A 13,351-nucleotide genomic window follows, 5' to 3' on the forward strand; every position below is an offset into this window, starting at 1 on the left:
TCGTCCAATGTAGTCACGTTTTTCTTTTATTACGTAACCTCAAAGCCATGCCGCACCCCTTCTATTCATTAAATGATAATGCATGCTAACAAACCCCTTTTGGTTTCCACGGTTTATAAACACGTAGGATGTCATCCAGTGATGTAATTAATAAAATATGATGGTCAGCTCAGATAGTTGAAATTAGGAATATACATTTTATTTTCTTGCCAAGATCACATATTGAATTACAGAAAAGTGTGTTACTTTATTTTATTTTAACTTCAACTACTACCAAAACCATGTACAAAAAAGCAATCATAGACGTCAAGACAATAACAAATGCTGCATAGCCTACTACGATTTAAAAAAATATAAATATAAAATATATTTAAAAAAAAAAATTAAGATGATGTCCAAGTATGTCCTTTCAATCATTATCATTATTGTATTCCCCACTGCCTTTAACATCATTACGTTACACTTACATCTTGACCAATCTTGTATTTATTTTTGGTTTTATAATTTTACTGTTTTATGCCCATGTTGTAATTTATTATAAAAGCAATTGCCTATGTGTGTGAAATAACATTGCCTTGTATTTTTTATATCTCTATGTTTTAAAGAGTCTTTGAGTTCACTGAAAGCTGCTGCATGGATTATTTATTATTATTATTTAAACATAGAACATTTCCATTTGATGTGATGGTGCAGCCATTAAAATGGCATACAGGCTTTAAATATTTTACTTGGAAAAGAATGATCACTTTGAATTAAGTGTTGACATCCACTTGGAATATTTTTGATCAATTTTAGTGCTGCAACTAACTATTGTTTTCATGATAGTTGCTGAATAATTTTCTGTAGATCAAGTAATTGATTATTTGTTTAATAAATTCAGCTCTAACTACTCTAGGGGATATTTAAAGGAAAATGTGTCTGACACTGCGTTACAGTAAGACCATTTTTGTATTTCTTCTCTTATAGGCTACGGCTACCATTTAAAGATGCTGATTGCCAGTGATTTCACTCCCAGATTATAGTTTAAATATTTACTAAGATCAAAGTCATACCCAAAATGTTGTTATATTACCGATATTGACATACTGAGTCAAAACTCTAGTGATATTTTAGTGATAGCTGTTTTTAACCTTCACTACATCTTACACACGAGACTTACTGACAAAACTCCACCACATTTTTAAAATGGTTCCAGTCTAGAGTTGCATTCTAGACTGCGATAGTCATAGTTAATCTGTAAATGCTATGTGCAGAGTGGGAATGTACGTAAATCAATAAGTTATGAATGACCAAATCCATTGTCACATCTCATTTAGTTTAAGCAGCTTCATTTACTGCACACATCTCAACATCAGAGCAACATATTCAGAATGCTCTACAGACAAATCAATAATAAAAAACATGCTTACAAAAATTAAAAACCCTGTTTAAAAAACAATTAAAAAAATTAAGAGAGCTGAGCTGATGTGTCTTCCACCGATTCTGTTCATATTGTCATTGGGAGTGAATAGTATTTACCTAAAATAAAAACACTTCTCTCTAAAACACCCAATACCTAAAATGTTAAAAGATCCACTGGCTCTTCTCTCTGTACAGTATCTTCCTGCTGCTGTGGGCTTGGGTCAGCTGTTTCTGCATCCTCATGATCGCCTAAACAAAGAGGTACATTTTTACATTACCAAACATTTTTTACGCTTCATTTACAAACCATTAAATCAATGTAAACTGCCATGATGAGGTCATACTTGATGGGATCCGATGTATCTGGACGAGCGTTGTATGATGTCCGTTGGTTAACGGAGGCAGCCGGGGAACGGCATCTTGAAAGATCTGCTCGTCGTCTGAATCCACCAGACTTAGCACGTCTCCATTGTCCTCCATTTGCCTAGACAGCAGAAACATTATTGGGACATTAGAGTGTACCTGCAGGAGCTATCTAAGAAATACCTGAGACTCTTTTACGCTAGCCTGGCATTGTAAGACAAATGCGCAAATGAAACATGAGCTTGCAGATTAGTCTGGCTCTCAGGCTACTTTTACAAAGCTATATCATCTAATCTTTACTGGTAATTTTTTTTATTTCATTTTATTTTTCATGTTATTATTTATATTATATTTCTTGAATTTTTGGTTTGTGAGTGAGTATGTGTGTATGTCCTTGGTAACTTGCTACTTGTTGCTTGTAACAGAATAATTTCCCAATGTGGGCTTAATAAAGTCTATCTATCTATCTATCTATCTATCTATCTGCATTCTGGGAATTATTTTGTGTTGTGTCAACATCTGTGTCCAAATTCCCAGGAGGTTTAGTGAGGTTTCGAGAATGTAGTGCACATTGGAAAAGTGATTAAATTAAAAAAAGGTACCCTCTGGACTTTTTGATCACTAGTAGCAATATGGAGCCACGTTTTTAGAGTGGGTCCCTGTTTCGTACCCTGTGGGACAAGGACGCCCGTGCACATGATACACAGTCTCACTATTCAACAGTATTAACAGCAATTCGCCGACAAAAGCAGTGAAGAAGAATACAAACAAGCAAACAAATCTGCTCTGCGTGTTTTATTGCATTCAACGCATTAATGAGGACTCAAGAATATAAACAATGTGTTTTGGTTAGAAACACTGAAAGTAAACAATATAATGTCATTTGACAAGAAACAAAACTTCACTAGGTACCTTTTTAAGTTTACTCAAAGATGCCAGTATGCAAAATAACTGCTTGATGTTGACACATTTGTCCCAAACTGCAGAGCACAATGGAAATGTAGGAGTGTATAGACATGAGAGTGGTATCAATTTTCTCAGATAACGCAAAAGAAATTTAATAGAATATGCCTTGCAGCTGCATTGCATTATGGTCTATTAAGGCCACAATAAATGCAGAAATTGGCATCTGTGTGGCATTCATGATTCAAATAGTGAGACAAGAGAGAAGCTGAGGCTGCTTAATTCAGATATTTGATGTTTACTGTTGCAACAAATTAAATGTATTTCAATTTTAGCTTTAAAGATAGTAGTGTAACATGACTAAATGGTGGAACAAGCTCCCCATTGACATCAGGACAGCTGAAAGTCTACACATCTTCTGTCAAAGGCTAGAAGATGATGGTTATAGTAAAAGCAAAAAAACTTGAAATTTACATGTTGCACTAACATGTGGCTCTTTGTAGTTTGGCTTATGGGTTTGAAGCGTATGTACTTCTACGTGATTCTTGCAGTTCTGAGTTTGTACCTTCATGGTTGAATGCACTTAGTGGAACTCGCTTTGGATAAAGGTGTCAGCTAAATGACATGTAATGTAAAGACATGAGAATGTCTGCACGACAGTTGGCCAGTTGTTTGCAGGAACTACTAAGCAAGATAAATAAAATGAAACCCAGATTGCAGTGCATGAGATATTTTGAATCCCTTTCATTTAATGGTTTGGGTGACTAAAATAAGCATGCAGTGCTAATTAGATAATTAAATGTGAGATACTCACCCAAAGCCATCTCCTGAAACGAAAATATGCAGAAATTGTGAAATTAGTATTAGTGGAATTTTATGATTAATACTTTTTGTCAGTTCTCATATGCAACTTTACAGATACCGTATATGAGATTTTAATCTGTGCAAAGAATGATCAAGACATACAGTAGATAAAGTGGAGCTTTCGCTGCATGCGTTTCTGACTTCTGTGCATACAGTATGTTGCAAAGATAAGACAAAAGTTACCCAGGCAAATCCGGTGTCGGCCGGAGTAAGCAAGTTTTGCTACGATTGCGGCCGATCCCACAATCAGTGCAGCTATAAAGACACCGATGATCGCTCCTGTGTATGCAGAGGAGGCTGTCGAGACAGAACAAGATGAAGAGGAGAGGATTTTGAAGCAGAAAAAGGGTGGAGCAGCAGGTTTATCAGCATTCCAGAGGTGGAGTCGACCCCTGCAGCGACTGGCTTACTGTTTTATCTCTGGTCCATTTATTTGTAGTGTGAACTGTATGTTCAACTCTTTTTTTTTTTTTCTTCTTCTTTTTTTTAAATATTGCATCCATTTACAAAAAATAAATAGCATGCACATTTTAAACAAATTGATTGACCATCTTGCAGCCCAAACCCTTACTCTCATCCCAAACTCACACTTCACAGTGAGGTACACTTCCAGCTCGCGGACGGCGAGTGGGTTCTCGCTGCGGCAGAAGTAGACGCCTTCGTCGTCCTTGCTGATGTTGAGTATGGTCAGCTTGAAGACGGGTCCTTCCACAGACAGGACGTACTTGGATCCGGGAACAATTAGCTCCTGCTTGAGCCCTTTTCTCCACGTGGTGTTTGCTGGGGGGATGGACACGGCCTCAGAGCAGGTCAGAGTTAGGCTGGTCGCCTCTAGAGTTGTGACCAGCGGCTCGCCTTCGGGGTACGGAGGTTCTGGGAGAGAGGGAAAAACACTGAACGGTTTTCAATGTAAACGCACAATAAAAACATGATTTGTCCAAAGAGTCAGTACTAATAAAAGGTTTACATTATTATTGTAGTTGCACCCAGTGGGAATCAAACCCTTAATCTTATTTGACAGAGACACACCTTGTCTTCAAAGCTTTAGAAAACAGCAAAGAAGGCAGATAAGCTAATGCAAGCTTATAAACCGTCACACACTTATGAGTCATCTCATCGTTTGCGCAAACCTGTTGTGGGATGATAACCCTTACTCTTACTTGGTGACCCACTTAACGGTCTACATGACCTGCATGCAACACTGTGTCCTCATGGACACACTTTCAACTTTGTCTGTCTGGCTGTTTTTATCCCTAACACTACTTCAAATCTAAGGTAAACTAGTTATGAGGATATTAATTATGAAATTAAAAAAAAATCCTAAAGCCACAACCTCAAACAAACAACCTTAATCTTAATGATGTTACAATTAGGGCTGCACGATATGAGGAAAATATCTAATTGTGATTATTTTGACTGATGCGGATTGTGATTGGATTCGCGATATTGGAGGGAATGATTGTTTTTGTATCACCATTCTCATTTTCATTGAAAATTATTAACATTGAAAGAAATTCAAATGATTATAGTGTGATTTTTGCGAGGGTCTGTACTAAACAAAGATTCTTTTCTTTAGTCTGTGGGATACGATTTGTAGGCACATCTCTGCAGTACCACAATACTTAATTCAAAATGGTTCTATACATATTTTGCCATTAGCAAATATTGCGCCCCCCTGCGATTTGGATATTGCACTAGTCCATATTGCGATTTCGATACAATTGCAATTCATTGTGCAGCCCTAGTTACAATGAAGTTTATACAGTATGCTGTGATTAAGATGTGGAGAGAATGGCAATTTTAGCCAGATTACAGTGCACTGTTGTTTTAACATAGGAACATCTGAGCCTCAGATCAGATCAGTCAGTCCATCAGTTTTCCTGGGTTGCGACAGTCAAACAGTGTTAAGCTTAGTTTAGCTAGATAATATACATTGTGACTGGGATTTGATAGGTAGGGCACTGCTGCACTCCTGCGCTGGGGGAGGTACATTTGATCAGTAACTAAAGTATGCTAACTAAAGTATCACAATGTTCTGCTGCTTCAACAAAACATATTTTCTCACGTGCTTCTTGTGGTGGTATCTAGTCTTGGGTTTTATTTGGCCACAGGACATGCCATCAGCAGTTTTACTATTTCTTTGGTTGAATTTGTGTATTGTATCTACCCATGCATACAGTTTATAACATGGGATTTGCACGGATTTATCTACTTTGAAGCTCTGAGATATTTGTTGATATTTGATTTTCTGACCCAATCCTAGTGCAGTGGAGGGGAGGATTAAAATATTTGTTTGGTGTTTTCAGCATTGAAAAACTATTTCTACTACTTTAAAATAAAGCAATAATATTTCTTTCCATAAACAGTGATGGATACTCTGGATAGTCCACAGATCTGAGCTGTGAACAGCTTTAATTGGAACTACTTTCCACCAAATAAATAGTCCCTATGAAAACTGTCTAGTTGTTAATTATCCAGAGTAACAGGGACACTTTGGTGGCGAGAGATGTTTCTCAATTTTGTGAAAATCCTATTGACCTCCATTTCAATGGAGGCACAAATCTCAGAGACGGATATCTGAAAGCCTCAGCAAATAAACCCAAGTTGACCCTAAACGTCCTACATTCCTAGGCGCCATACTAAAGTGCCCATGTTACTCAGGATAATTCACAAAGCTCACTGCAGACAGTTTTTACACGGATAATCTTTTTGTTTCTTGAGAGAGATACTCCTGCTAAAAAGGAAAAAAATAATTTTTCAATAAACTAAATTCGGTTCTCCTAAATTGTACTCACGGTGGAGGCTGAAATGATCTCAAAAACTGAATACATAAAAGTTTCTGCATGGCTATATTCAACTGGTCGTAACGGAGAAAATGTGTTTATTTTTTTTATTTGGATGAACTGACCCTTTAAATTAAAGTAAGGTCAATACTAAGGATATGGACTGCAAGTAAACATTGTCAACAATCTCACTGAAGAGTGTCAGTGTGGCTCTGAAGTGGAAAGCACATAAAAGATTCAGCAGTTGCACATCTCAGGATTGTTAAGAGGCTCATTTCACCACAACATGCTTACTGAGGGTAAACGAACACGACTTCTCTTTTCCCTGAGCGAGCGCTTGGTGCTGGGCTATGCACCTCACCACCTGCCCGTCTGACAGCATTGAGCGGTTCAGCGTCACTGAGAGACTGTCCGTCACCTCTGATGCATAAACATTTTCTTTCCAGCAAGCTCCTTGGTCACCCTCGTCTTCCCCCCAGCATAGCGTCGGGGGAGGATACGCTCCAGACCAGGTGCAGATAAATTGGAAGTGGGAGGTGTCATTTGCTGGTGCCCACATACAGTCAGGGTGTCTGTCTGGGACATCTAATCAGGAAAAAAAAACATCAGTAAGTAAATTGGCAAAAACTACAGAAAGCAACTATGTATTGTGATTGCTATCACTTAAATATCAAGCAAAATTAGGGCCATCATCTCTGCATGTGCATTCATTACACTGGTATTTAGAATATAAAAAGGATAAATAAGGAAAAATGTCCCTGAATATAACAATTCTATTTCATTCAGTGTTATTCCCCCTTGTCTTTTAAAAGTATCAGACTATCATTATCTTCTTCATGGAGCATAGGTACAGTAGTTAACGGTGCTTATTAAAAAGGACAATTCCGGCGCAAAATGGACCTAGGGGTTAAGAACACATGGGTACCGAGTCGACCATTCTCTGGGATATGTTTTCATGCTAATCGAATGTGACCAGTTTTAGCGCAAACCGCTAATTAGCGAAAAAGTAAAAAGAAATCGCCATTTCTATACCACTAACAAGGCTCAAAATAGCACCACACTTCCATGGTGGCATAATGAGGGTCCCTACATGTAAACCAAAGCATGGAGAACTTTGTAAGTGTACAGACAGTTTATTAAAAAGATGGTTTATAAAGACCGTACCGTTCGGTATACGCAGTGTAACCAGTAACATAGCTCAAGCACGGCCGACTCGGTATCTACTGTATGTGTTTTTAACCCCTAGGTTCATTATATTATATTATATTATATTATATTATATATATATATATATATATATATATATATATATATATATATTATATTATATATTTATATATATATATATATATATATATATATATATATATATATATATATATATATATATATATATATATATATATAGATATATAGAGAGAGAGAGAGAGAGATATATATATATATATATTTATATTTATATTAGGGGTGGTACGGTTCACAAAACGTGGTTCGTATCATGGTTTTAGGGTCACGGTTTTCGGTTCAGTGCGGTTCTTATTTTTTCTTTAACACTCCAGAATATACTTCAGCATATAGCTAAAATTAACATATTGAATGCATGTTGCACAAAACGTGCACACAGTGGCAGTTCTATATTGTTTTATTTCATCATAGGTAACGTGAAATCCAAAATGTTCCCACACACCAGACTATAAACGACGCTGGCGCATCCTCCAGCTCTGGGCAGCCTCTCTCCCACTTGACATTTCTGCAGGTGACGTGACGTGACCTGCAGCGGCACCCCACTCCACTTGAGAAGCGGTCGGCTCGGTGTCTCTCAAAATCTGATGAAAATCTTTTAAACTGACCTTTGTCGATCTGAAATGAAGACAGATTCAGCAACTGCATGGCCCATTTCTCGCTTGAAATGTTTTCAGAAACACGTTTCGGTGAACTATTTTAGTACAATATGAGATCGTATTCTGAACGAGCCGCCATGACAGTCTGTTTTGAAATTTGGGACCAGCCAGACCCATGTGACGCAATCGTCCAATCAGCTGCCATGGGTTGCGTTTGTCACGCCCATCCCGCTCGTCATTTCCAGTAAGTGTTTTAACATAGGTGTCGAAAGTGGACACTACGGCAGTAAGAGGTTAGTGCACATTAACAGTGTACTGACGAACCGTGCGGTACACACATGCTCCGAACCGAGACTAGCGAACCGAGCGGTTCGGGTGTTTTTTCATGAACCGTACCACCCCTAAAATAAATAAATAAATAAATAAATAAATAAATAAATAAATATATATATATATAAATAAATATATATATATATATATAAATAAATATATATATATATATATATATAAATAAATATATATATATATATATATATATATATATATATATATATATATATATATATATATACATACACACACATACATACATATATACATACATACTCACTCACTCACTACAGGCCAAAAGTTTGGACACACCTTCTCATTCAATGTGTTTCTTTATTTTCATGACTATTTACATTGTAGATTCTCACCCCTTTGCTTTTTTTTGATAACTCTGCAAACCCTTGGTGTTCTCTCAATGAGCTTCATGAGGTAGTCACCTGAAATGGTTTTCACTTCACAGGTGTGCTTTGTCAGGGTTAATTAGTTGAATTTTTTCCCTTAATAAAAAAGCAAAGGGTGGCTACTTTGAAGAATCTAAAATATAAGACATGTTTTCAGTTATTTCACACTTTTTTGTTAAGTACATACTTCCATATGTGTTCATTCATAGTTTTGATGCCTTCAGTGAGAATCTACAATGTAAATAGTCAATAAAATAAAAAGGAAACGCATTGAATGAGAAGGTGTGTCCAAACTTTTGGCCTGTACTGTATGTATGTATAAAAATTATACCTCATTACACATATCCAGGTCGAAGCTGAAGAGCCTATCAATAATCGATAATACTTTATTTTGAAGGTTCATAGTGTCCCAATACGTTACGTGGAAGGAACTACGTAATTAGTATTTAAAGGGAAATTCTAAGACAATTGTTTGAGTTTAATAAGTTGTCTTGAGTAGAGAAGTTATTGTTTTCCAGAGGAATATCCTCAAAAGGTCTGCTCAGTTTAAAGCCAAGTAAATATTGATTTATGAAATCAGTGAAGTATCCCTTTAATTGTACGCTTTATGAAGAATATTTTCACCACTTTACCTTGCTGTCAGACAGCACTTTTCTACAGAGAACTAAAGCAGCTATCTATCAAAGCCACCAGACCCCATTGACTAAAACAGTAATTTTAGCTTGCAGAACACAGGAGTTGCTGTACTACCGCTGCCTCGATCGGTTGGTTGCTGGTCTAACGCTGTCTTGATTGATTAGTTTTTTTTTGTTATAGTCTGACTTTAGTAAATCTGAACTACGTCTTTAAGCAAAAGAAATGCTAGCTACTAGTGTATGCTTACGTGACCTACGTACTATAGCAAATGCCTTGGTATGAGCCAGCCAGCCCAGGGGGGGCCTATTTTATTGTGAACATGATTATTTATTAATAACAATCTATTTCTATTGGAATGTGAATATCACTTTAATATTGTCATACTGATGACCTTTTTAATCAGAGCTTTTAATATGGTGGGAGTTTGCCTTACTGTAGAAAAGTCATGCATCAGTGAGTAATTTTAGGAAGTCAGCAAAAACACAGGAAATGTGTTGAGAATTCAGGAAGTCCATTTAATGTATTATTATCATACCTCCTGACCATGACCTTGTAAAGCTGCTTGTGTGAGGACAACATTAAACAGCAGAGAAACATGTTTAAATTTCTCAAAAAAAATGTATCTTATTGATATTGGACTCATTTCGTATGGGCACCAGTATTTAAACATTTGAAACAAAAATATAATGATAATATGAATATATAAAACAATTTATATTGCTCTATATTCTTTCCTCATGGCATTATAAAATAAAGCCTAACACTTGCCATGTCCAGCACCTCCTCTAAAGTGCAGCCCAATGATTGAAAATAACCACAAAAATAATAATTTTTACATTTAGTCCTTTAGTCAGAGAATAATAATAATAATAATAATAAATTGAATTTATATAGCGCTTTTCATAGACTCAAAGTCGCTTAATACAAGAATACACTGTGGAGATAGGTCTGGCAATGCTGGACTAGTCAGAGAAGGGTATTCTGGGTATTCTCCCCATGGTACTTACAGTATACTAACAGCTCTGTGCTCTTATTGGCTGCCTGATGAGTGACAGTGTTGTTAGCCCTGCAGCTGTAAACTCCCTGAGCCCTGGGCTGAATGTCTTCTATCCTGAAGTCCAGCCAGGATTCAGAGTTTGAAACCAGCGACTCGTTGCTGGATGAAGCTCCTCTGAAGGCCCAGGTCAGCTGCTGAGAGGGGTACGAGGAGCCGGAGCAGTTAAAGAAGACGGTCGAACCCCGATAGACGATGAGCGTCCCGTTGGACAGGGCAGTGGCCGGACCAATGGATGCAGATATATTTTCTGGACCACCTGAAAAGAGTACAAGCAGTGCATTGTTCTCAGGAGTATGTTTGTAATGGGTAAAGGGTAAATCATTTGATTAACTGTCCTAATATTACTTAAATATTTTCCACTACAACAAATGTGATAACTGATTAATTGTTAAATCATTCATAAAGCAAATTGTATTGTTTTTTTCTCTGTTCTATATCACTGTTGTTGACTGAATGAACTGATGGTTGGATGAAAACAGGCCATATGATGATATTACTTTGTTAAAGTTGTTAAATTTTTCTCTCTTTTCTTAAATTTTAAATACTAAATTAGGACTTAATCTAACAATTATTCCATTCCAGATTCATCCCTGCATTATTTTCTCTGGCATTTTATAGTTTGGTCTATAAAGGTGGTGTAAATGTAATGACTTCTTCAAACGGCACAGAACCCAAAGACAAAGAAAAGCAGCAAATCGTCACAAAGATGGAACTACGTCCTCCACACGGCTCTCACAGACCATTCCCAAATACATAAAATATCCACGTTTTTCACGGTCATATGCCTTATATTATCTTTTATCTTAATATTTTTTTGCTGCAATATTCATGTTTTGAATATCAAGTACAGCATTAGGCCTAACGTACTAAAAGTAGGCTACTCATTTTGCAGATTGGCCCACTTAAGAATAATATGACTGGATGATAATTATTGATGTATTAATGTGTTTATCACTTTAATGTTGCAGCTGGTAAAGGTAGGGCTAATTTTAATTACATTGTATACTGCTGGGTAGCTTAAACTATATTAATATAGAATATATTTGGTTGTTTTTTCTTTTGTGGCTAGTAACTATAGGCCTAAATATGTAAAAATAAATGAAGTGAGATTAAAAGTGCAAAATTTGTCTCCAGTGGAGTAGAAGTATAAAAGTAACATAAAATGGAAGTACAGGTACTTCAAAATTGTACTTGAGTTTCAGTACTTGAGTACATATATAACTAGGCCTACATCTCGCCACTGGGTAGCCTAATGTTTGGCATGCTTGCTTAAAATCAAAACGAATCATTATAAAAAATAATTGTACTTTTCTGTCACTTGATTGATCAATATTTGAAATAATAATTGATAATGAAAAATGATTGTCAGTTGCAGCCTATCATTTTCTGTTTGTGTCTTGCCTCATCGCACTATATGGCCACCTGTTTCCGTGTGGGCCTGGTAATGTGGAAAAACCAGTTTGTCTTGCTGCTTAAAAAGGAACTTTAGTGAACATAGAAACCGCCCGGATCCTCATACCTGTCTCTTTACTAAAACATTATGAGCATTCACTTACAGGTTACTTGGAGCAGCACACGTGCGTGAAAAGTGTAGTTGCCTGGCAGCGTGGAGCTGCACATGTAGGTGCCCTCATCTCCGGGTATCACCCCATTGATGCTCAGGCTCCCATCATGCAGCACTTCGAGGCGCTGTCCGGCGGGTGAAAGGTTCGGCGAAGAACCGCCACTTGTAATGATTTCTCGTCCATTTTTCATCCACGTCGTTAAAGTCGCTGTTTCATTACCGACGTGGTAACACGGAAGTAGAACGACGTCGCCCGGTGCGGCTGTCAGGGCCGTTTCGGTGGAGTCACTATCCGAAACTGCCACTTTGACAAGAAGAGAACAAGAAAACGATGTAAGCAGGATTTACAGGCTCGCCTCAGTGTTACCTGGCGGTGGCTGTGTGGTCGCTATAAATAAATATAAAAATAAAGAAATAAACTCACCTGTCGCACACAAACACAGGTGTAGAAGTGCTACAGTTGCGACTATCTCCATGATAACTCCCCCCCCCCAACAAAAGAAAAAGCTACATCGCCTTCAAGAAGTAGTGAACAAAAGGGCTTCCAGTCCAACCTGTCTGACTAGTCCACCTGTGTGAGCCTGTCTGTAACACACAGCGACACAGTGGACACCAGTCCGAGCATTAGCCTACATAAACCACAGCAGACCCACTACAGAGGTGACCAGTCTGACATGATGTGAGTGACTGCTGTCCCTCTGCTGCAGATTTGTCGGATCTGCATTGTTTACTAGCATGCTGATCCGGAAACTTTGCCACGAATAAACCACACCCTGGTCTCACCTTGTTAAAGGGACAGCAACACCATTTAAAAAAAAAAATTCTATTATATTAATCTTATTAATTATTATAGCATGATAATTATTAATAGTAACCTATAGCCCTTCATAGTATAGGCTACTCAAAATCAGCTAAAAACACTGTATTTCACTTAACTTTTTCCTATCGTAATTTATTGCTCTAAAAATGCATTATCATGTTTGTATACAATAATAATAATAATAATAATAATAATAAATAAAGGCCAAACCTATATTATCAAGCTAATATAACACCTTTACACAACTGCATTAGGACAGATTAATGTTTACTGCAATGATATTAATCATTTAGCAGTGTTAATATATTTTCCTCAGACATTAACAACCTTTGTTTTACAGATATGTAAAGGTTTATCCGGCTCAACTGTTCATTCTTGACCTTGGAAA

General features: G+C 37.0%; 1 protein-coding gene across 1 annotated transcript; it reads right to left on the minus strand.

Annotated features, from left to right (window-relative positions):
• Positions 1–1,016: 1,016 nt before the first annotated feature.
• On the minus strand, positions 1,017–12,884 carry vsig10 (V-set and immunoglobulin domain containing 10). The gene is made up of 9 exons (XM_039803384.1): positions 12,568–12,884; positions 12,136–12,447; positions 10,530–10,835; positions 6,609–6,899; positions 4,120–4,404; positions 3,715–3,828; positions 3,482–3,494; positions 1,746–1,885; positions 1,017–1,650 (listed from the first exon to the last, which is right to left on the minus strand). Exons 1-9 carry the CDS (start codon positions 12,617–12,619, stop codon positions 1,556–1,558), a joined length of 1,608 nt encoding a protein of 535 aa, XP_039659318.1. The 5' UTR covers positions 12,620–12,884; the 3' UTR covers positions 1,017–1,555.
• Positions 12,885–13,351: the final 467 nt, after the last annotated feature.

The sequence above is a fragment of the Perca fluviatilis genome, chromosome 6 (assembly GCF_010015445.1).
Source record: "Perca fluviatilis chromosome 6, GENO_Pfluv_1.0, whole genome shotgun sequence".
NCBI classification, from domain to species: Eukaryota; Metazoa; Chordata; class Actinopteri; order Perciformes; family Percidae; genus Perca; species Perca fluviatilis.